General features: G+C 36.2%; 3 protein-coding genes across 6 annotated transcripts in view; all 3 read left to right on the top strand.

Annotated features, from left to right (window-relative positions):
• Window positions 1–941: 941 nt before the first annotated feature.
• On the top strand, window positions 942–8,335 carry LOC103460082 (uncharacterized). Of its 2 annotated transcripts, none has more exons than XM_008402083.2 (8): window positions 942–1,014; window positions 1,462–1,538; window positions 3,311–3,478; window positions 3,798–3,938; window positions 4,679–4,712; window positions 5,671–5,697; window positions 6,442–6,663; window positions 7,262–8,335. In XM_008402083.2, exons 2-8 carry the CDS (start codon window positions 1,506–1,508, stop codon window positions 7,513–7,515), a joined length of 879 nt encoding a protein of 292 aa, XP_008400305.2. In that variant the 5' UTR covers window positions 942–1,014; window positions 1,462–1,505; the 3' UTR covers window positions 7,516–8,335. The 2 variants fall into 2 exon arrangements, with proteins under 2 accessions (XP_008400305.2, XP_008400296.1); XM_008402074.2 differs by having other exon boundaries at window positions 3,788–3,938.
• Window positions 8,336–9,722: 1,387 nt separating this feature from the next.
• Window positions 9,723–17,109, top strand: LOC103460093 (uncharacterized). 2 transcript variants are annotated; one of them, XM_008402093.1, is made up of 6 exons: window positions 9,723–9,890; window positions 11,624–11,788; window positions 12,201–12,289; window positions 13,767–13,809; window positions 15,211–15,504; window positions 16,451–17,109. In XM_008402093.1, the coding sequence occupies exons 1-6, from the start codon at window positions 9,851–9,853 to the stop codon at window positions 16,747–16,749; spliced, it is 930 nt and encodes a 309-aa protein (XP_008400315.1). In that variant the 5' UTR covers window positions 9,723–9,850; the 3' UTR covers window positions 16,750–17,109. The 2 variants fall into 2 exon arrangements, 1 of the variants encoding a protein (XP_008400315.1); XR_532854.2 differs by lacking the exons at window positions 9,723–9,890; window positions 11,624–11,788; window positions 12,201–12,289 and adding an exon at window positions 13,229–13,268.
• Window positions 17,110–18,070: 961 nt separating this feature from the next.
• Window positions 18,071–25,009, top strand: part of LOC103460122 (kinesin heavy chain-like) — a 26,673-nt gene continuing 19,734 nt past the window's right edge. The window contains exon 1 of one of the 2 annotated variants that reach the window (XM_008402125.2): window positions 18,071–18,576. In XM_008402125.2, coding sequence (XP_008400347.1) covers window positions 18,445–18,576 — 132 coding nt within the window. In that variant the 5' untranslated portion in view covers window positions 18,071–18,444. The remainder of the gene's footprint in view (window positions 18,577–25,009) is intronic. The other variant, XR_532856.2, reaches the window with a different exon arrangement.

The following is a 25,009-nucleotide window of genomic DNA, read 5'->3' as shown; positions in this document are numbered from 1 at the left end:
AAAGTAAATTAAGACAGCTTTGATGGCTTAGACTTTAAAAATAACTATTAAAGAACAAAATAAATTTAAATTGGAGGGAAAAAACATTGCTTTTGGTTTCAATATGTTGTAAAATATTAACATTTTAAGTTTAATATTTAACTAGTAAAACCCCTGAGATTTAAAGTCTCACTCACACACTCACAAATATATCATTATCTGATTTCTAATCCTATTCTACATGTTTTGCACTAGTTTTGAAAACAAACCAGGTTTTAGCTGTTTGAGCTCACCTACATTTAACACAAACTGATTAACAGATCAGGCTGCACAGTGGCGCAGTTGGTAGTGCTGTTGCCTTGCAGCAAGAAGGTTCTGGGTTCGATTCCCGGCCCCGGTCTTTCTGCATGGAGTTTGCATGTTCTCCCTGTGCATGCGTGGGTTTTCTCCGGGTACTCCGGTTTCCTCCCACAGTCCAAAAACATGACTGTCAGGTTAATTGGCCTCTCCAAATTGCCCCTAGGTGTGAGTGTGTGTGTGCATGGTTGTGTGTCTCTGTGCTGCCCTGCGACAGACTGGCGACCTGTCCAGGTGACCCTGCCTCTCGCCCAGTACGCTAGCTGGAGATGGGCAGCAGCAACCTTTCTGACCCCACTGAGGGGTGTAAGAAAATGGATGGATGGATGATTAACAGATCACTGCTGCCTCGAACCAGATCATGCATCAGCTCAACATTACCAAGTGACATTGTAATGCTAATTATTAATCAACCCAGATTTTTTTAAACAGTTTTTTGCTTCTCAGGAGATTTATATTTACATTTCAGCAGTTCATTATCGGATTACTCCCATCTAGGCCAAACACACAGCGGCTCTGTCTGAGTTGAAAGTGAAAGTAGCTGCTGTTGCTGCATAGAAGCTGCATAGAAGCTGCAGTTTCCTGTAAGTCACATGACCAGGGCTGGGTGGAGCTTCTTATATAAAGACTAAAGTCAGCAGGAAGGGATCGGCACAACTCCAGATCAGAGACTTTAAGGTAAATCTATTGTTCTACTTATATTTTACTTGGTTTTTGCTGTTCCATTTTGTAAACCTTGCTGTAGTTYTTTTTGCCGGTGTTACTGTAGCATGTTGGCTTTCTGCTGTTTAGCCCAGAACAGTTGTCGTTTGAATCGGTTTCGCTTATAAGAAGGAATAGAAAAAAAATACGTTTTCACTCCACCTGCAGTTGGAACTACAGCACCATCGRTCATCTGACTGAAATGAACTCAATTTTACTTGTTCCTCACATATTGAGATAGTTAGGGTTATAGTAGTTTCTGTTTTTGGAGGATCTTCTGTTTCTTTAGTTGATTAGTAAATGTCAGCTGATAATAAAAAGACTGATGCTTTACGAAGTAAGATTTGACAGATACACCTGAGACCACACCTGCCACATGAAGTCTTTTTTATCCACACGAACGACAATCATCTGTCTCCATAGGTATCTTCACCTCTATTGAAGCCAACGAGCAGAAGATAGAAAATATGTCAGGCGGTCAGAAATCAAATTCCTGCCAGGTAAGTTATTTTTCTTGTATTCATGTGATCAGAGTGGCATGAAGACATCATTTAAAGTTTTTACTACAATCATGAGAATCAGTCAGACTTCATTTGAGCATTTCCCACATGCTAACACAAAAGACTACTGCAGAAGATAAAACAAAAAAAAAAAAAAACAGGCATGTGAACAAGCATGACTTGTATAAAAAAATGTTATCAAGTCAAATACGTTGTCTTATAAAACATAACAGTGAGGGATCGCAATTGTAAATTAAGAAAAACTAAAGAATGGCATAAACAATATAACAAATGTTCTGGAATGCTAAGAAGGATCAGCAAACAGAATATTATGGTAATTAATTGTGCATGTTATAATATCTATTAGCATTTCTGAACGTGAGAGAGGCAGAGAGAATATTTTTCAGTCCACTGAAAACTTTCAAGTGAGTTTCACATGAAAGTTTTCAGCTTAAATGCTTGTTTTTATGTGACCAAATTACATTGTTTTTGTAGTTTTCAATCCAGTGGTAAAACATGATGCTAGTTTCATAGTCCAGTCTGCTGACTTGAAGGATTGCATGTTCTACATGGTGTGTAAATGAAGGTTAGCTTAACCTGCTAGTGATCCTCTAATCTGTCACAAAGTCATTTCTTAGTTTCAGCAGGAGTACATTAACGTTTTATGAGTGGGAAGCCTTTTGTGAGTCAAACTTAAATTGTTTGGTGTGTTCTACACTATGTCAAAAAATTACTCTAGCAATAAAAAGAACATTTGATAAGAACCTTCATGATCTTGAACAATTAACCTCTAAAAGTCTGACATCTGAAAATGATGTAGATTTTTTTTTATGATAATTCATAAAATGTAACCCATAAACGGCATAAAAGGCTTAAACGTGACTGAATTTTTAGAGATTTTCGTCAGTCTAAGGCACWGGTGTCAAACTCCAGTCCTCAAGGGCCRCTGTCCTGCAGTTTTTAGATGTGCCACAGGTACAAAACACTGGAATRAAATGGTTTAATTACCTCCTCCTTGTGYAGATCAGTTCTCCAAAGCCTTGCTAATGACCTAATTATTCTATTCAGGTGTGGTGCAGCAGAGGCGCATCTAAAAGTTGCAGGACAGTGGCCCTCGAGGACTGGAGTTTGACACCCCTGGTCTAAGGTGACAGTCTACACCACGGGTGCCCAAAGTCTGTCCTGGAGGGCCGGCATCCTGCATGTTGTAGTTCTCTCCCTGGTTTAATGCAGCTGGATCAAATGATGGCTCATTAGAGGCCAAAGCAGGACACTGACAAGCTGAAATGGTTGTTACTCCCACCAGGGAGAGAACTAAAAGATGCAGGATGCCGGCCCTTGAGGACTGACTTTGGGCACCCCTGGTCTACAATGACCTTCACCCCCATCACCCCATATGGGTAGTGTTGGCCTGATAGGACAGTCTCTTTTTCTTTAATGCCTTTCAGAATTTCCCAAATTTGCACAAGAACGTGCTAAGGGGAACCATGACTAGTTATAAAWATATAACTTATTTGGGAAATAACATCTGTATTTTATCTCRGATGTAAAAACAATACAGTAATAAAACTGTAGGTTGATTAGTTTTTATAAATTTTAATAAAATATTTTCACAGGAATGTCATGTTTTTCACTACAGCATCTGTAGCGCTGTGTYCGGTTGGCAACAGCTGGCAAAATCCTTCATTTTTGACACATTATTATCTTAGATTCCTGAAAGTTATCAGTTTCAGTCTTCATGTATTTTTGTTAACACAAACTCTTTTTTTCAGGCTCCAGGAGGCTCAGTGATTTGTTCCCATTGTGAACACAGTTTTCTTTCTGTTGTCAACTTTAATTGGGAGACAGATGGCAAGTTGGATTTCCAATTAAAACTATTTAAAAAGACTGACGATGGGTCACCACCCTTTGTCAGTCAGGGATTCACCTATGAACAACAGGTAAGGGGAAATTTCAGTGTTTTGATAGATCTATTTTATTTCTGGATCTATACTACTAAGTCTTTTTATCTGTGTTTGTCACAAGATTTTATTGATGTACAGCAATGRCTATGCAGGATTGTTTCATCACATAATGGTTGCTGTTTGTTTGTTTTTATTTTGGTTTACTGTCTTTACCATGTGATTTACACTTTGTACAGTGAACTTGAATCTCCTGAAGGGGAGCTTTGAATAATTAAAGTAGACATAACGACTTATTATTATTATTATTATTGGAGAAAAATGTTCTATGTTTGTATTTTAACACAGAATGTTTCAGTTGCTTCTGCAGGACAATGTGGAACAACGTTGCACAGTGAAGTGTCCAGATTGTGAAAAGATGTTTGAGCTGCACATTCACTTTACTAGAATGGTTAATGAGAACAAAWTAAAACTTAAACTGTCCATTACAACCTGTGTGGTGAGTGAAGAAAACCTTTTTCATTCACATTTATATTTGTACACATCTGGTCAGGTTAAAGGTCAAAAGTTGGCCTGTATTTATAAACTGTTCTTGAAATGAACCTAGGATTTTCTGGGTTTGACTCTGAAAAACTGTACTGTGGTCTTGTTTGAGTTTTTCAACATCAGYGAAACCACCAAAGCAGATCCATGTCAGGACTAGAGCTGGGGTTCTATTAACTGGATTGATAAATCCAGTTTCACAAAAACTGTTAACTCAACTCAAATMAATTTGGTTTTCAACAGCCAATAATTATTTACMAAGTTTTTTTGTTTTTACCATAATTACATGGTGTGTCAACAGAAGTTACAARGAAGTTCTAGAATGGATGAACACTTATTGAGATTAATTGATCAGACAGTTTGTAAATAGAGTAGCAAACTGCATTTATACATTTRCCTGTAAACATCAACTATGAACACACCAGACCAGGTGCAGGAGAGAAAATGAACCCTTATTAGCTCATGACTTATCTGATTTGTTTTCTTTATATTGAAGCTCMGTTTTGCTGTTGTTCTTGAATTGGGAAGATTTAAGTTAAAACGACTCTGTAAGGTTGAACAATATTCATGAGTCTTCTGATTAAAAAAAAAAAAAGCTAATTTACTTGTATGTTTTCTGTGGTATAATAAAGAGGGCACCTCTCAGTAAATTATTACATTTTGTGTTTACAAATCTGTGTTAATTTTTCTGTGCAGGTTGTAAAGGAGAAAATGGGGAAACAAAACAAAGGTTTGTAAAGTTATTTTCCGCACTATAAGGCACACCTAAAAACCTTCAATTTCCTCAAAAGCCAACAGTGACAGTGCGCCTTATAATCCGGTGCGCCTTTTATATGGACCAATATTGAGCCACAATAGGTCTAGCAACTACGGTAAGCAGCCRCCGACTTCATTTTCGCCAGTAGAAGTGCGCGATGCTGGGATAGCTGTCAACGCTGGTTTGTTAATAAAGTTTGACTGACCTATCTACCTACTGACCTGATAATCAGGTCGTCTGCAGGTCATTTAGCACCACGTTCTCCACCAACATGCTGTGCGCGAACGGAGAAGGGTGACYATMGTCCGGCCACGCCCCGGCCCAGTCGCGGAAGGCTCTCTTTGCAGACCGGAGTCGGACAGTTTTGTTGCCATTCCCTTTAGTGCAGGTCCATCTAGTGGATGCATAACGTAACTCCAGCCTCTCCTTTAGCGTCTATTCTATGTGCCTTTTAATGCGGTGTACTTTATATATGAACAAAGTTTTAAARTGGGCCATTCATTGAAGGTGYGCCTTATAATCCGGTGAAAATACAGTACTTCAGATTGGTTTGAAATCACAAGTCAGTACATATTACTGCATAATTATTATGCATTTAAATTTAGTCAAATGTTATATTTAGACATAAAAGGAATTCTAGAAAAATGTACAATATCACRTTGACAAACTTTTAAAGTTTAACTAGTGAGTTAGTTAATCACAAGTTGCTCAAAAAGAAATTAAGTGTTGAAGTGGTAATGTTTAGAAACGAGGAACARAATACAAAACGTATGTGCAAGGGTTTCTATTCTTGAAATGAATATCTATACCAAYAAGTGATGCTGGAAAAAGTATGATGTAATCTGTGTACCATTACACACCTAGTCTTAAAATCAAAATTATACACACTCATTTTACAAAACCTGACTGATTGTTTCTCTTTTCTTTGTAGGAGAAACGGACACAACAGAAAAACCAGGTACGTTCCTTAAATTGTAACTAAACGGTGGACAGTTGTATCACTGGTGATGTCACAGTTAGCCCTGAGCTTACACATAGTTGTGGAATTAATTTGAGTCCTGATCTAATAGACAAATGATAACTGGTGTCTATTTATTTAAAAAGTTATTTTTAACTTAATTACTTTTTAACTCTTATTGTAGAAGATATTAAATCAACATGTATTCAYTTTTTACTTGTGTTTTTAACACTGAGTTATACCTGTAGGTGAGGATTTAAACACTGTCATATTTGTCAGCAGTAATACTTATAGGTCTAATTAAAGTCACAAATGTATACTACAAATGTTTAGCAGAGGCAAACAAATATTTGCCTCTAACAAATAATATACTTTTTTTTTCTATTTGCATATTTCAGATTTTATTTTACTCAATCTGTCATGGGATTCTTTTTTTCTACAATCCCTTCCACACCTAATATTACAGCTGGTAAACATCTCTAAAAATGCTTTTTTTTTTTTTTTTTTTTGCACACAGATGTTTTTCTCAGATCCATCTTCAGATTTGACAATAATTCTTAAAAAACATGGTGAATAAGATAATTAGTGCTTCTAAAAAAAACCGATTCATGCATTGTGACTCAGATCACTAGATAACTTCAAGATCCCAAAGACGCTTTAAATATAATGTGTGAACTTCGACCTTTCAACTGTCAAACGGCAACTCTTCCCCACAGTATAACTGGTGACTGCTTGTTTTTTCAGGCTTAGGCTTCCCTGCACTACTCATAGTGAAGGTTTTCTATAATAGCTCCGGTGAGACATTTCRTGGTGATSATCAAGTAAAGGAMCAACTGAAGATGGACAGACAGCGGACAYTTAATATCCAGGAGACAAACCTGAAAGAATCTGACATCATCATTTTCTTCTGTCCAATCACATCCCGCGTTGGATCAGACGTGGAATCATCCATGAGAGACGAAACRGGTAATAGAAACTTTGTCTGTTAGTACAGGATTAAAACTAATCATTTGAGTTTTTGACATTTGTGAACTTTGCTCCCCAGGTTTTATGGAGGAATGTTTGTCTGAATGAGATAATAGACTCACTGGTTGTTGCATATTCTTTAATTGTRAAAGTAAGACATTCTAAATAGCACAGTGACACTTAGAAACTTAAAATAGATAAGAACTAGATGTTCAGTTTTGTTTTGAGGGTCACTGTCTTTCTCAAGCCAATAAGTTTAGGCAATTTGGTGTCTTTTTTATAAGTGATTGTAAGATTGAGTGAGACAAAGACAAACAAATTGGGCAATTTCTCTTTGTCGCTGTGGATAAAYTTCCAGTCTGTTGTGGTGAAGAAAAATGTGAACCAAAAWCTTGCCTAAATTGARTTTAAGGGTGCCGCCATGGAGAATATTTTAATTTAATATAACAAAAGTCAGAAAAAKTTGACATTTCTAGAATAACAACCACATTCTTGGTGAGATTATCTTRCTGCCTCTTAATTGTGCACCTTAATAATCACCCTGCAGAAAAACATGATTCTTTAAATGTGATCTAATCACATYTGTCTTCTGTTTCAGTGTCATCATTGAATAAACCAGTCATCTTGGTTCTGATGCATCACACCAGAGACTTTGACTATTCAACTGCTGGAACAATCTGGTCTGAGGTTTATCCAAATGTTGTGCTTGATGTTCACCTTCTGTTCCATGAGACTAAACCAGGATTACTGGAATGCAGACAAAATCAGGAGGCTTTCAAGATGATTAAAAAAGAGCTAAATAAACGTTCAAAACCAATCATTGGAACGTTAACACGTCTTCAGAGTCATTGAGAACATTACGAAACAGGAAATATCCAGTTAGCAGCAGTTATCGAGGGAGAAATGCTCCGTAAATGTCTGCAGGAGAATGAATAGACTGATTCAAGATGATTGAAATTAAGCAGCAGCTCTATAACTACTTGTTATAACCCAGATATGTCTGACATCCTGTTTCTGAACACGCAACATGTTGAATCATAAAACAAATGAACTACAGCAGCAGAAGAGGAAACTCCTATCAGCCCAGAATCGGAAGCAAACAGGGCAGTGATTACTGACCATGAATGGATGGACTGACCATGTCCGTCCCCTTATCACAGATCACCCAAACTCTGACAGCTACTTCCAAAAGCGTAATGGCGCTACGCTACAAATTTTAAATAATTTATTTAAAGCATGCATTTGTAATTTTTGATGTATTTCTAAAATTGTACAAAAAAGGCTTAAATAAACCAAAAATCTGCAGAATGTGCCAATTTTTTTTCCCAAATATTCGATTCATCATCAGAATTATTGATAGACTAATTGACTACTAACATAGTCAGCTTATGTGATTGGTTTCCAGCCAATAAATCTGCATCACCATTTGCTGCTCATATCAGTATGGACCAAAATCCTTCCTTGTCTATACTCACTTATTCATTATCTGGATCATGTAGGCATCGACTGGCTATTTCCTGTTGAGCTCAGCTTCACAGGGCAACGCAGAGATGCTAAACACAAACATCCATGCATGAACTTATTACTTGGTCTGATCCAGTTTGTTGCTGCTTAACCCATGTGTACTTTGTAAATTTAATAAAATGTTTTCATAAAAAGAATATCACTATTACCTTCTACTCCTCTGTCTATTACTGAGTTRGAACACAAACTATTTTCTTAATTTTTCAAGGCAGCAGGTGAACTTTTGTTTTACCACCTTCAAATGTTTAACAGTGCAATTTGTCAGACTTGTTCTGTTATTGCTGTAAAAGCTGGTTGATTCAATATTAATGTTTCACCTGTCGGTGTTCATTTTTTCTTCCTCTTTAAATGTTGTATTTTCTGTTATTAAGCAACACTAAACAGAACCTGTCACACACAGGCCTCTCTTTATTTATCCTGTAAATAGTTTTCTACTTCTTGGATATTAMATTTTCTTGCAATAAAGCTTSAGTGGAGTAATTTAACAAAGAACCTGCAGTGAATCTGCTACAGTGAACAGTACAGTTCTTTGTGATCCTAAACAAATAAAATAAGAAACGGAAAATGACGGGTGGCGAAAGTTAATAAAATTATTCTTCATTCATAGAGATATGCAGAACACATAACATACTCTTAGTTCAGAGTTCAAAGTGATATATTTGCAGAATATAAAGGATAAAGTCTTCAAGACAGAAGTCTTTGGTACCATTTACTGCAAGTCTTCTCCATTCTGCACTTTACTTTTTCCTTTCAAGCTATTAACGGATAAATGTCACAGATGCCACAAGATCCTTAAAAAAATAATCTTGCTTTAAACTGTTAAARCAGAACGTTATGTTACCAAATAAAAGCATTTAATCAGCAAATTCATGTCTTCTTTATTTTCCATAGACAGATAACAGAGAATTCAAACTATTAATAGGAACTTGCAGACAAATGCTTTCTACACATACATACACAAAATATTCCTGAAATGTAAAACTAAATATTTTTGAAAATGAAACAAGATAAGGGAAACTGCAGTCATCCAGCTCTCACTAAATATCAACCTTCTTTATGAGACTGGAATCTGATAAACCACTTTTTAATCCTTTACTTTCACTTTCTGATCAGCCAGGACATTCTGTTCTTCCCTCTAATCCASCTGAAAGTATCATCACCCTGGGCGATTGAGACTTATATTTATTCGACCAGGATGTTTGTCTCTAGGGAAAGTGAGAGGTTGAAAAGCTTAAGCRTTTTTAGTGATATTTTTTCTTTTTTTTAAAGAAAAAAAATATATGTTTATAGTTATTCATATAGGGAAATTTATATAGTACATTTTGTGTGCAAGACGATTTGAAGTGCTTTACAGACAAATCAAGAAGCAGTGATAAAGGCAGAAATGAGACGAGACAAAACAAATGAAACACAAGGGAGAAAAATGAGTAAATTAGAAAAGAAAAAAGAAAATGTCACGTGTTGATTTTTGACAAAATGTAATGTTTGCTATATGCAATAGTTCTTATCAAATCAGAGTGAACCCCACCGACTGAAAGTGAAAGTAAATTGAAAGTAGCTGCTGCTGTTTCTCAGCAGCTGCAGAGTTTACTGTAAGTCACAGGGTGATGGGCTGAGGGGGAGGTCTGTATATAAAGACTGAGACGCTGCGCAACACAAAAACATGGATCTGACGGAACAACAGAAAACCGTGAGCTCTCCAGGTATTCTTCTCTTGCTTATRTTTTCTAGCTTCCTGTTTTCTGTATATTTTCTRTATTCATGTTTTTAAAATACTTGTGAGAACCATAAACAGGATATGATAAASTTGAGTTACTTCCGGTCCTGATTTTCATCTGCATTCCCTGCCACAGGGACAAACCCATTCCTGTTTGTCATGACTAAACATTGAATATATTTATGTTAAACAGGAACATTTCTWTTMCTGGAGCAGTGAYCCATGACAAAATATATGAAATATAGATTTTATACACCTATAATAGCCCTATTCTTTCCAGGTGTTATTTATGGTCAGCTAAGTTTGCAAGTTGAACATTTCTACAGCAGATTATAGAGACAAGCGTTCTGTTACTTTATGCTAARATGTCACAAAGCTTAAACCTCTGRGGATCTGTGTTTTCTGTGYATTTATTTTGAGGTTTTTCTGTGTTTAGTTCTGTTCCCCGGTGAGCCTCTGTGTCCTGTCCTGATTGTTCCCAGGTGTGTCGCGTTGTGATTACYYTCCTTGTGTATTTAAGTCGACCTGTTATCTTTGTGTCGGGTCCTTGTCGTGTGTCGCAAGCCAGGTTGCAGTCGTTGAGTTTATGTTCAGTCATCTCAGTAGAACTGTATAGTCCTGAGTGTCTGTTAGTCTTCACAGKAGAACTGGCTTAAGTCCTGTGTTGGCTTCAGCTTTTGTCAGTCTTCAGTTAGCGTTAGTCTCAGCTCACCTGCTTCTTGGACTGTTCGAGCATCTTGCATAGCTCTATTCAATCCATAATCTAAAAATATAGATTACAGCTCTGCTACAAACCTACCAWCAAATGGTTGTCCACATAAACTAAAGGGCTGGGTAAGAAGGGAATCTGAGAAATGGCCAAAAAGCCCAGGGTCATTCCAAAGGAGCTGCAGAGAGCCACTGCTCAGGTGGAAGAATCTGTGACCCAGGAAATGTATTCTACACCCCACAAATCTGATCAAGCTTGTTGAMATATACCCCTGCACATAAAATACCTGCATTGAACCATAAGTTAATTTTCTCTSAAACATACTATTTTGTATCAAATATGTTGTAGTTTTGAAAAATAGTAAAAAAATATTGTTTATGTGTTACTATAATAAAGAGTAATTTGGAAAGTATGATTGGATAAATGACAAGTTGTTTTTTTCACAGGGGAAGAATTTTATTAAGAACTTGAATACCAGTAGTTTCAAGTCACTGACTCCAGCAGAACCTTGAGCCTTTGATTAATATTAAACATTGAACCTTATTTGAAGAAAACATATTTTTTATTATATACCTAATAGTGTATTAAAAAGAGCTTTAAGTCTTTATTTTGATTAAAAAACAATGGTACAATGCATTTATTGTTCAAATTTCAGATACATTCTCATACTGTAGACATCAAAATACAAGTACAATTAATCTTAACTAGTTTTATTTCATGAATTGCATTAAGTCATTTATATGTGGAACATATAAATGTGTGGCTATTTTTGGTAATAGAGTGAAGTCTTACACAACAATATTTCAGTTGCTCCATTACATTCTTTTGTGCATTCTCTTGTATAGCTTTCAAATTTCTTAGTACTGAGGTCTTATGGAATATTACATTCTTCATCTGTTTGATCATATCAGGCTTTTCCAGACACAAMCTGTTTCTATTTGAAATGTTCTAACAGCTTTGTTGCCCTGTCTACTGGGTTACAATGAACAATGTCACTGGAAAATTTCTAGACCCTCCAGGAAACCYTGAACYCTGTGACACTGAGAATAAGGAGCCATGGCTAAATGACAACAGTGCCACAGAAGGAGAGAAGGAAAAAGCAGGAATGCCAGCTGACATGAAACATGAGAAACAGACTAGCCCTAATGGAGAAACCTCASATGAGGAATTTGAATGTGAGTATGTGGATTTCTTCTTTCTTCCCTTCCAGTCTTGTAGTTAGAACTGATGCTCTTTTCAATCTTCAGTTCAAAATTATTAGCTCCCCTATGAAATTATTTTTAAAAATACTTCAAGGTGCTGTCATCAATGATRTTTCAATACAGCTTTTCCAAACATCTCAGTTTAATTTTGGATGTTTACACYAATTTGCTTTGCACACAGAAACCAAATTATTTCACAAAAGCTCCTGGCATGGAGGTTTTTCTTACTTGCAGCAAGGATTACAGGGCTATACAGAAGTCTGGCATTGAGTTATAACTTCTAACTTCCTCAAGCAAATGTCTCAGGCTTCTGTTAATATACTTTGAATGTGGAATAATCTGTAAAATAAATAAATCCATGCTTTGTCCTCTCACTCTGCTTCAGTGATTGACTCAGTGGGTGATGAAGAGACTGGGGCAGGACATGAAGGTACAAAAGACTCAGAAAGTCCTGGACAATCAGCACCTTCATCAGTAAGATACACTCAGTAATTTGTTGGAATTTAAACCCAAAACTGGATACTTTTTAACACAAAAGTTCTATTACTTCACACAATTTTAATATTTCTATTCTTTTTTCTGTACGTAATTTGTTTTTATATTTGTGATGATTGATTTAAAACACATATATAGGCTGACACTGTATATGTCAGATGTCTGCAAGGAGGATAGATTAATTATTTTCAGAGTGATCAGTCTGTAGAGCTGAATGTAAAAAGTACTCACCCCCTTGGATGTTTTATGGTCAGAAAAAATAGGCTTTTTGACAAAATGCATAAAAAAATAATTTAATTTCAAAGTGAAAATTGATTTCTATAAATAAACTGTTACATTACCTAAATTTCTGACAATGGCTGGATCTAGACAGATTTGCATATGTGGTATATTTCTTTCTTTTTTTTAAATGATAAATTTAACTCTCCTTCAGATAATGTTCAGTGGACTATATATTTCTTTTTATGTCCATCCTCTGACTTATACTTTTCAATAATCTTTTATCTGATTTACTTGGAGTGTCCTCTTGTTTTTATGCTGTAATAGTAACCAGGAATACTGAAAGGATATTAAAGACACAAGTGTCTAAACGTTTTTTTTACCTGTACTCAGGTGATCCCTATTCCGCTCATTGTGAGACTAAGACCAATTGGCTGGACCTCTGTTGAATTAGGTCAGTAACTTTAAGGACATGAACATCCATCCAATCAATCACTTATTGATAATCACTTATCTAATATTCTTGTTAGTATTTTATAGATATTCTGTCATGATTTGAGGGTGTTGATTATAAGGAAGACACAGGCGAGCCCAGATTGACATAATTAGAAGATGATTTAACGGTGTTAAAGTCCACAAAGCTGCAAAAACCATCAAACTCTGGCAGTACATGGAAAACAGGCAGCAACTGACGACTGACATACTTTGACAAGGACCAGACCAGGAACAAAGAACACAGGTGGGTTTAAACACACAGGGAGGGAAATCAGGGAACGAGACACAGCTGGGAAGCAATCAAGGGGCAGGAGACTGGATACCACAAGGACTCACAGGGGAAGACTAATCTTAATAAACACACAGAAACACTAGAATCATTACATATTCATTTTCACATCAATATTAAAGGTTTTTTTTGTAAATTGTTTTGTCAAACATTTTTTTAATCATGACAAAAGTTAAAAGTAAAATATTCAAGGGGGTGAATGCTTCTTATAGGCACTTTAGGAGCCACTTAAACTCAGTAAACTAATGAAATAAAATTAAAATGTTTAACCCTACAATAACATCCAAACTGTCAGAAGTCTAGTCATTGCTACTCAGTTTGTGTGAAACTGATGAGAATACAACAATGCTGAATGTTTATAGTTTTAGAGTACTTGCCATTGAATGAAATCAAGCTGACAGGTTGTAAAGTTGCATTTGTTTGTATTTATGTGCATTTTCTTTCTGTGTGCAGGTTCAGTCACAAAATGAATCACAGCTGGCAAGTTCTTTCTGGGGTTTGTACATTCACTTTTACTAAAACAGTGTTTCATCTTAAGCTTACAAATAGGCTGAATCACTGATTCAGATGAAAATTCAAAATCATTTTCTCTGCAGATAATTGACCTCTTGCAAAGGAATATTTTAACAATCTCTACATCTAATCTGATTAGTCCTACACACTGGTAATAAGTCTATATATCGAAGTTAGATTTTGTAGACATTTGCATTATTTTTTTTTACCTAGAACCACAATTCATAGAGGTTAAAAGATCAACAGCCTCTGATTGTGGAAAGTTGTCAGAAGAAGGGTAGAAGACATTTTCCGTTACTTATTCCTTTCTGCTAGTTTTACATTAAGCTTGCCGTTATCCAAAGTTGCACTCATCATGGTGTCTCCAGACATGTCAAAAATAAGTCCAACTTAAATGCAGCTACATAACTTTTGGATTTTGTTTTTTAGTTTCAAAAGTTGAAAGTTTTCAACCCCATCTGTACGGTGAAGTAAAAGTTCTGGTTAAAGGCGCCAACATACTTTATCCGAAGCCGAGCTGCACAGTCACATGGTTTAATGTTTGTACGTGCACACACCTTCTATGCAATGGTGCAGACCACCTGGGGGACACCCCTCCTGCTTGAGCATACATCACACCACTACACACACCTAAATTTCCAAGGTTTTTTTCCTACAAATTTTAGTGGTTTTCTGACTTCAATTGACTTTTTTTTCTTTCTATCGACAACGGCCCTAATATGCTGTTGTGTCTGGATGCCTATGTGAAGACTCACAGCAACAATACTGAAGGAAGAAGACAGAGAACCTTTAAGGCCAGATTAAAGTTGAGCTGCAATGATCTGAACTGGGGGTGAATGGGCCATGACAGAAGACTGAATAGTGAAGTTGAACACATTTTGTTTCATTATTGTTTTTGGGCATGCACACTCATGCAACCAAAATAACTCTCAAATTATTTTCATTCCCTAATTTCTAGCATCACAAAAACCTTTGGCAGCAAAATTAATGGACATGTGCTGTTGAAAGGGAAGTGCATAACTCACATCAAAGATTTGATTTTCCTTTCAGTATTTCAATGAGATCTTGTTGCTGTTATTTGTTATGAAGCTCTTCCCACTATGAGAGGCCAGAAACTGTGAAGTACATCCAGAATCTTTCATTTACCTGAGTGTCAGAACAATTTGAGAAACATCAAAAGTGTTTCATTAAAGTATAGGATGAACTTAATGGGTCTGAACTAAATTTGGGCAGATTTGGATTTTGTATAGCTGCATATAAGTTGGATTTTTTGTGACATTAATGGAAATTATACATGCCAATTCATTATCTGCTTTTGCTTGTAAATACAGAATATTTAACAGTTATGAATCTTTACCTTTCCTAATTTTTCTCAAATTGACAGATATATTTAAAGGTGAATGGTGGCCCAAAGTAAAGATCTTCCCATTCATCTCTGGTGAGACATTTGGTGCCTATGAGGCAATAATGGAAAAAGTGAAGAATAACGAAAACTACTGGCTAAACTACTGGCTAAGCTACTGGCTAAGCTACCTGCCAAACGTCTTGCCAAGCCCCTGGCTGGCCCCTACATTTGAGGTAAAACAAAGTCCAGAGGAATCTTCGGTCATCATTGTTTTTTGTCCAATCACCTCACGCGTTGGGTCAGATGTGGAATCAGCAATGATAAATCCACAAGGTAATGAAAATCCTTGTTTCTGTTGTGTCACTACAGGAATTATGGTCATCCTAAAAACTATTTAACAGATCAAATATTTAAAATATTTTACAAACAAATATGTCCAGCTCCGTTATTTCTCCTGTGTTCTTTTATTCTTCTCATAGCCATTTCCTGATCCATGAAAATGTTGTGGGTTTTTGTCTTGTAAACAGAAATATTGTTTTATTAAGAGTTTGCACTTGAAAACAGGAAGCAGATGTTTACCCCACATAACTTATCAACTAAGGGAATTTTAGTAGTTCCTTTACACAGACTGGTTAGTTATTAAGAATATATAAACTTTACGATAATGATCAAATACAATTATGCATAAAAATATCAGTCTTGAATCAATAACCAGTGAGACTGATGGCACAGGCATCATGCAGGTGCCAAATGTGGGTCAGCAATTTAACACCAATTAAAACCAATCTTTATAAACTGGTTATGCAATTATTATTGCTCAGTGTTTTAAGGTATACAGCAAATGTTGTTGGTTTGGAAATAAAAATGCTGACAATATGTCTTTGAAAAGCTAAATATTCCATTTTCTTCACTTTCTGTAGACTGAAGAAGTTTGATGCATATTTTGATTTGGAATAGGTTAGAATAGAGTTATATTTGGGTATAAAAAATGTAGCTATTTTAAAGATATTCAGATTTACTCACTACTTTTAAACACACTGCTATAATTTTTAACAAAAATGTGAATATACTGTTGCTGTCTCCTTATATTAATTTGTAACATCAGAACTTTACCACTTAATGGATCAGTTTTCAGATGTTTTCTATACTGTCTGTCATTAGGTAGAACTAATTATAGACTATGATTAAACTGAGTAGAGAAATGATTGACCTTATGTGTAAAACGATTTAACAACAACAAAAACCCTTCAATAAATCTATTCTTTTCCATGTGTTTCAGTCTCATCGCTGGATAAACCAGTGATTCTGGTTCTGATGCATCACACCAGAGATCCTGACTATTCAACTGCAGGAACAAAATGGTCAGACATGTATAAAAATGTTAAACTGGATGTTCATGTTCTCTTCCATGAGACAATACCAGGATTACTGACTTGTCAACAAAACAATCAGGCAATCAAAGCCATCGAGAAAAAGCTATATTACTACATTTTTTGGCCTTTTGTTTCCTCTTATCTCAACAAGAGCAGTCATACCCCATCCCAGAATGTTAACTGTAGAAAAGAGACAAATGTGTGATTCTGCCCCAAACAGTTCAATTTTTCAGTTGCTTTGAGTTGTTTTTCAGTCTCATGTCACTGTGCCTGTTAAAATAAAGCAAAGACATCATTTGTTTGGTGCTTGCAACAAATGTGATAATGTAAAAAAAATTTTGAATGTAAAAAACAAAACAAGTTAATAATAGTATTAACCAGTTTTTATACCATATTTAAAGCTTTGAACCGCTTGTGCAAAAGTTGTTGTATCTTCAATAAGTGACATTTTAATATCTGTGAGAAATATCTAGGAAAGGCCAACAGGACCTCTGCTTAATTTATGTTTCCCTTTTATTTGTGTCTGTTATGAGTGCCAAGAAGCTTAGTTTTTAAAGAGTAATTATGAGACAAATGAGAATGTAACTCTAACTCCACCTGTAAAGTTTCAAAAAGTAAAATAACAACAGCTTTGAAATAAAAAAAAATCCTTGAGAACACCACACCTTCTTTTCCATTGTAAGAGGAACTAAAAATATTTCAATTACTCTTGATGTACTTTATGGTACATCCAAACACCATAAATTGTGTAAATATTTTATTAGTCCAAGAGAATTGTACATCCATTCCATGCAAACTGTCTTGTATGGAGAGCCATATGGAGAATAATTTCACCCTAAATTAAATAAATAGATGGGGAAATAAATAAATGAGTGCTTTACATCTTTATTCCTATTATTTATTCATTTAAACATTTATTTTTTTTATTCCCACATTTATTTCTTCCTGTCTTTTTTTCATTTCCTTACTTTCCTTATTCATTTATCCATTTCCATTTTTATTTATCTATTTTCATTTTCTATTTCCATTTATCTATTTACATTCATACCTTTTTGATTTCCCACGAAGCTGCTAACTGAACATGTTTCAGTTAAAGATGATTCACTTGCTAAAAGAAAACCCAACACAGAACTTTGACTTATCCAGGTAAGTCAAAGAACACATACCATTAACTCAGTGATTAACACTTTACAGCTACCTGATTTGGGCATCACTCAATAATATTGAACACTGATTTGTGCCATGGTTTAGACCTATCATTATCTTTAAAGTAAATCCTTCCCTTCAAAAAGCATAAGATAAAGACTGGCAAAGCGGCATTTCACCCTCAAAAAAGGTAAACTTACAAAAGGATAAAGTGATCAATAGACAAGTCGGAAACAAAATCTAAAATTAGTTGTTTATTCCATTTTAAGTTTTCTTATCTGACATTATTTAGCTAAGCAGACTTGCAATACTCAGAGACCACATTTTATCACACAGGTTCTCGGTTCGGACAGAAATTTCTGATGTGTGTACCTAATAAACTGGCCAGTTAATCTGCATATAATGAAGAATTAAAGCCACAGAGTCGGCATATAAAATCATTTGTAAGAGGAGAAATGTTTTAATAGGATTCCACCGATCCGACCACTTGATCGATCAGAGCATAAATCCATATGAAGACTCCATTTCCCATAGTTCTCTGCGGCTCAGCGCTCCAGGCTGGACCTGTGGGAGCTGGCAGTGTTGTGTTCAGCATCCTGATGGAGAGACGCTGACCGGAGCTCCGAGTCTCACCAGAGAGCTTCATCCGTCTGATCCACCCACTGTGTCCGAACCGAACCCTGATTCCCAGCGGGTCCGGCGGGGGYCTGTCCACTTCTCTCTTACTGTCTTTGTTGTTGCGGACTGTGCGGGGATGGAGGTTGCGGAGTGCGGGGTGTGCGGGGTGAAGGTGATGTGCCGCTTCAGGCCGCTGAGCGACTCGGAGCGGAGCCGCGGAGACAAATTCATCCCCAAATTCAACGGAGAGGACACGGTGGTGCTGGCGGTGAGTCCTGACCCAACCGAACCGAACCGAGCAGAACAGARCCGAACCCGTTTACCGCACAGACACGCCCTCCTGCTGTGTCTGCGCGTGCACGTGTCCGCGCTGCAACAATAAAAACACAAACAGAAAAAAAATTAAACAATGTTAAACAGATGCTGCTGGTAGTTTAGTTTGTTTAATATGTGGTTGTACACATGATTGAAACCAAATCTTAACTGATAATTTGACATTTTTTTCCCCACTTTGAGTTRGAAGAARCGGCTGAATTGAGCTTTATGCTAATTCATTCATTTCCTTTTACTGATAATCACAGCATTCAGTTAAAGTTCTGATTAACCAGTTTGATATGTTGGAGTGTATTCTTTCATGGACACATTATTTTTATATTAAATAAACCACTGCTGTCATTTTCAATCTGCTGCTTTCAGCTGAAACATCCTGGACTAATTTGACCTGAGAGTTCAGGAGTGACTTCTGTTTTAAYGAATGGCTGTCCCAGTTCTTCAAGTTTCAGGGAAAAACACAAACAGAAAATAATGAGGCMGATATAAAACAGTTTTAATGACAAGACTCCTCCACAGGAGAGCAGTTTGTGTATCATTGAGTCTCTCTCTACAACTGCATTTTTTTATTCAGCTTGTTYAGAAAGTTTTGCAGAAAATAAACAGTTTCTTATTATGTCCTTCCATCCAAAGTCTGTGGTTTGGGCAGCTAAGATCTGCTGTTACAACAGAAGGAAACTTTTTCTCCTCCACTAATCTGGCTTAGGCATGGACTTCCTAACAACTGCATGGAGCTGAAATAACCAACGGCGAATATTCATGAATCTCAACATGGATTGAGTCTTTGGCATAGCCAGTTAGAGTGAATGCTTGATATACAAATAAGTCAGTTTCCTCCAAAAACATATTGATTTCTGGTTTCATTCAGACAAAAAGGGGGGATGGAGCCTCTGAAAGACCTCATGGGAAATAACCTGTTACCATGACAGCAGGTGGGGGCTGACAGAGGTCATGTGACCAGCAGCAACAGATCAAGAAAAAATACATTACTAAGAGATTCAGATCCACGGAGTGAAAATAACTGAGCAGACGCTGAACTCACTGTGAGGCTGGCTGTGTGTGTGTGCACACACATGTATGCGTGTGTGTGTGTGTGTGTGTGTGCGCGCACGCGTATATCAGACAGAAAAAGAGTGTGTGGGTGCGTGTGTGTGTGTGTGGATGTGTGTGTGTGTGTATTTATCTGTGTGTGTCTGGCATCGTTCAGCAGCAATCATTTTTCTTCCGTCTCATTGGTCCAGTCATCTCATCCGTCTCCCTGGGGATGCAGAGATGCAGTCACCATGACGACAGGCATCTTATTGAAACAGACCTGCAGCAAGAAACCGACTCACGATCACTAAATGTAACGGATGGATTGATGCTTTGGGGCATTGAGACCCGTCTTTATTGACAATTTGTGTCACAATCAAATAAGTTAGAAATCATCACTGTGTCTTTTATTTTCAGGTAGATGTTGGTTTTAAATAAAAAAAAAAACAAATCCAAGTAAACTGATTTAGAGTAGCTTACTGATCAGTTTATAGGAGGAAAGAAGATTTTAAACAATTTGATTATGTTTGTTGACTATTGACACACTAAGCTTTATTTTACAAGAGTAGAAAAGGGAGTCATAAACTCCACACTATTATGTTGAAATTGATCAACTATACTTGCTTTTATAGACATTATTCTATTTTACTCTTTATTTTGCTCATTTATGTCCTTATCTGAGTTGAGCAACATAAAACTATCTATTTTAAAGTAGATACAATGTTTTAAATTTTGTTTTCTCCCTGTCAGAGCTCAGAGGAGATTATAGGAAGCATTAAGGTTTGTCTCCTACATTTCCACACATCAATCTGGGCTTTTAACATGAGCTTCAGATGTCTTGTTAAAGAACATATCACTGAACTTCAGCTGTGGGTAGTTTTATCAGATGATCAGAGCTTATCTGAGTTTGTGAGGTTTAATTGGATAATAAAGCCTGCATTGCTCTGTTGTGATAAGCTGCTTCTGTTTCTGTTGTTTTTATGGTTCCATCTTCATTTGCCTTTTCTGTACTTCACTGCCTTAAATGATTCATCCTTGTTATAGAGAAATGTTCTTACTCTGCATCACTACATCATGTGAAATTGATCTGCTTGATCTAAAGACAGGAAGAAGAGRCTCACTGCTGGTTCTCTTCCATTAACATAACTTACTTTCCTCTTATTTAATGTGATGCTGCTTGGCGTCAGAGKTCTTCTTCGGTGCCTGTCGGTCGCTTTGGAGTGGAAAACCAATCACACAGAAGTCTGACCGCAGTGGCATTTAATTAGTAATATGAACCACCCAGCAAAAAAAATGGATTTCAGCAAAAAAATTGGAATTGATCATCAAAACCCGCTGTGTCAACGTAGCTGTAGTTACTTGATTGTGTTAGAAATGGCATTATGTGCATAGGAAGTGCGTATACATCCTCTTTACAAACAAGATCTGGTGCATCACTGCTCTGCGGTCCTGTTGTGTCTTGGCCTTAGATTCACCAGCCAGATGGTCAAACCGTCTGTCTTCTATGGCTTCACTCTGCCCTGTGTTGTAAAGTCAGCTGACCCTTCAAATTTTAACAGTTTTCATGCTGCTATTTCCCTGTTTGGAGGCTCAGAGGAGAAGCAACTGCAGGCCGACTTCACCACCCCACAGAAATGTTGGCCATTTCAGAAAATAATCATGATCATCATATAATTCAAAGTAAACTGTGTTTATCAATTTGGTGTAACTTGGTGCCCAGTAAGTTGTTCTAGCCTGCAAATTGGTGACTCTTGCTTTATACCAATCAGTCTCTGTCATTTGTTTTTTTTGAGGTCTGCTAAGTAGATTGTTACTTGTTTGTTACAAAGAAGCTGGGATTCTCCTTTAAAAAGGAAGTCTATAAAATCATTGTGTAAGTGTGTTATCGTGTTTGCTAAAGTCTAGAACTGACCTTTGACTTTACAGCAATAAAATAAGATAAGATAAGATATTCCTTTATTAATCCTGCAGTGGGGAAATTCACATTACAATATAAGAAACATAAGCAGCTCTGTGCCTTTTTGTATTCACTTCACAATAATCAAGCCAAAAAGTATTTGAACTTTTTGGCTTCATTATTGTTACCCATTGGTAGATTTGTTACCCAAAGTTAGACTAATCTATATGTGGAAAAAATGAAAGGTCTGCTAAAAATGTAAAGATGTGAACCTAACGTAGCAATTAAATATAAAATAATAACTAATTTATTTAAGTGAGATTTTAGCAGCTGGCTGGCATATACATATATATAGTCTGGTCTTTAAGGTTTGTTGTTCTGTAAACAGCCTGTACATCCTGCAGAGCTGCAGGAAAGAGCTGACTGTCCCTGTTTACGACTCAATGCTCATTCCTGTTTGCTGTACATAAAATACATAGAAAAGCAGCTACAAAAACGGCTAGAAGCAAAACCAGTCTTATCTGGAGCCATAGACGTAGGAAGCGGGAGGGACGGGGGGGACGGGGGGGACGGGAGGGACATGTACCCCCCAATATTGAAGAGAGTCACATTCGTCCCCCCCAATAATACGATCTGTCAGGAATTTTGCCATGAATATCGCTCGTTTATAACATCATGTTGTCAGTTTATTTTCATATATAGAACTAAATCTTTTTGGTTAAGCTGTTTTAATTCTGGAATAGTAACATGTCCAAAATTTTACTGCTAACTTTGTTTAAAAGTTAGCTAGTCTAGTCACAATGATTTAGAATGAGACTGACAAAGCAGCGAAATTAGACTTTTTATTATTTAAAGTGAGCAACACCTGATCATACTGACCACTTAATGTGTATTTATATATTATATTATTTAGATATTTAGGAGAACAGCAGTGCTAGAATGATGTTGAAGAAAGGTGAAGAAGCTCTGGTGAGGTCTTCATTTAGTGTAGTGAAATATGTATGAACWGTTTTTAATTTTTAAATAAGCTAAATTATTTTATTATGAGAGGAGCAGATCAGGCATAGGAGAGCCAGGTGGAGTTTCAGAGTGTGAAKATATAAAAATTATATTAATTAATTATRTTAATTATATAAAAWWTTATATTAATYACATGAGACAATAAGAAAAGTGCTTGAGGAGAAGTTTAAAAATAAATTAGTGAAAATTTTTGCTACAAAGTAAATAGAGTTGAGATGTATAATAATGTATACATCTGAAAATGAAGTTGTTTAAATTCTCATTCCTTATGATAAAAACATACTTTTTATATTTAGTTCACATTCTGACACTGTACATTACTGTAGTGTCTGTCGTAAATCCATGAATCCATGCAGGAACATCAGGCTGCAGAGAGTCAGAGGAAGGCAGAGACAGAAACACATATCTGTAGATATTTTAGTTAAATGTTTGCGGCTAAAAATGACAGTAGAATAAAAACATTTAGGCTTTTTGCTTCAGTGTTTTTATGGCTCATGTTTGGTAAGTTACTGAATGCAGGGCTGGAAAGTGATACTGAGTTAACAGTGAGGAGCTAAGGTGTCAGACGTGAAAAGTATCATTTTTATTTATTTTGTAGATCAAATTGTTGCACTAATGTAGAGAGATGTTCAAGAAGAACAAAACTTGTTTTTTAGATTTTATTTTTGTTGGTCAAACTGCTGTGTTGAGTTTAAAACTGCTGAGTCCTATTTTATTATTTGTTTTTTACTTTGGTTTTAGAAAGATGTAGAACCAGTTCAACTGCAAGTCGATTTATATCAGTGCATTTTGACCAACAATCAAATGTCTTTTGACCAATAAGATATATCAGAATCTGGTAGCCTGTCTGTGCTACCAGAGTATGTAGCTTGCTAGTTGTGAGGCAAATGCTAAAGTGAGTGTTCATCCTGGAATCCTGATTATTGGATTGTAAATAATAACGTGTTAGAATACTTGTTACTGAAAAAAGGGTCAGATTAGAGTAACGCATTACTGATGTGTTGATGRCATAATTGTTTGACATTTCTGCTCAAAATATTTACTGATCTGTCAGGTTTCCGATATGCGTCGCCCCCAATGACAGACGTTCCTACGCCCTTGCCTAGAACACTCTAAAAGGCAATACCTATTCTTACTTAAATTAGGTTTGTATGCTTTACTCAAGTCTCACTAAATTGTTTATTCAACTCCACCCCAAATCCAGCATTCTGCCTAAACGAGGAACAAGGAAGGTAAATAAGGCAGGTGATTTCTTGAGTTTTCTAAATTGAGGGAATTTAATTTCCTAAATTAAAGGAATTTAATCCTTTACTGTGGCGATTTAAAATAAAACCTATTGGGTGTATGTACAGTAAAAAGAGGAGTGGGCCCATCCTGATCCTTGGGGAACCCAAGCTGAGCAACAAGGTCCCAGAATACTGAAATATTAAAACTGTACAATTCATGTTTAAGGTCAGAAATCAGCAACTTCCACCCAATATACGGAAAATGTTTTGTGACAGAGAGGGAAGTTATAATTTAAGAGGTGATGGACATTTTAAAAAACAATGTATTAGAACAACCATGCAGAGTTTTTGTTTATTGGTGCGTGGAATAAATGTATAGAATGGATTGAATGATGAGTTCAAAAAAGTAGAAATATAAACCAGCTTAAAAAACTGATTAAAAAGGAGCTTATTGCAAAATATGTCCTATAAGATGACTGTTTTAAAGTTTGTAAATACTATTGATGATATAAATAGTGTTTAAATAATGGGACATCTTTAAAYGTCATGTAAAATGGAAACAAGTTGTCTTGTATTGATGTTTTGACAGTTAATTGATTATAAATTGATAAGTATGAAAGGGGCAGGACATTATAAGATATACATCTTCTACCTGCTCCTTTTCAAACAGAAAATATAAAATTTGCTTGTCACTTGGGCATAATAATTTGTTTTACCTCTTATTTATGTAGTCTGTTTCATTCTATTTTTTTTCTTTCTTGATTATCTTTTCTGTCTGTTAGAAATAAAAATAAATACATAAATAACTAGCTGGCCAAAGGAGGAGATGAACACCACGGATGTTAAGACTCAGAAGCTACTAACCATGCATGGAGGGTCCCACCCCAAATYCAGCACCCTGAGACTAGCCACAAGGAAAGAGGCAGAGGACTAGTGAGTATGAGAGCCACTGTCCAGGATGAAACATCCAAGATCCATAAATACACCAAGGACAAGGTCTCAACAGACGATGTGCTCAATAAATGTCTCAGACAATGGGGAACAGAGGATGAGGTGCTGTAGGTACCTTCATGGGAGGACAAGCCCCTACATGGAATGTACCACTGACAAATAACTGCAGTGGCTGTTATCAGGAAATCCTACCAATGGCTGCAAAAAGCTGAACTCAAGGACAGCACAGAGGCTCTCATCCTGGC

This window comes from Poecilia reticulata, linkage group LG2 (assembly GCF_000633615.1).
Source record: "Poecilia reticulata strain Guanapo linkage group LG2, Guppy_female_1.0+MT, whole genome shotgun sequence".
In the NCBI taxonomy this organism is placed as follows: Eukaryota; Metazoa; Chordata; class Actinopteri; order Cyprinodontiformes; family Poeciliidae; genus Poecilia; species Poecilia reticulata.
The sequence above is the reverse complement of the archived record's forward strand: the minus strand, read 5'-3'. Positions and strand labels throughout refer to the sequence as shown.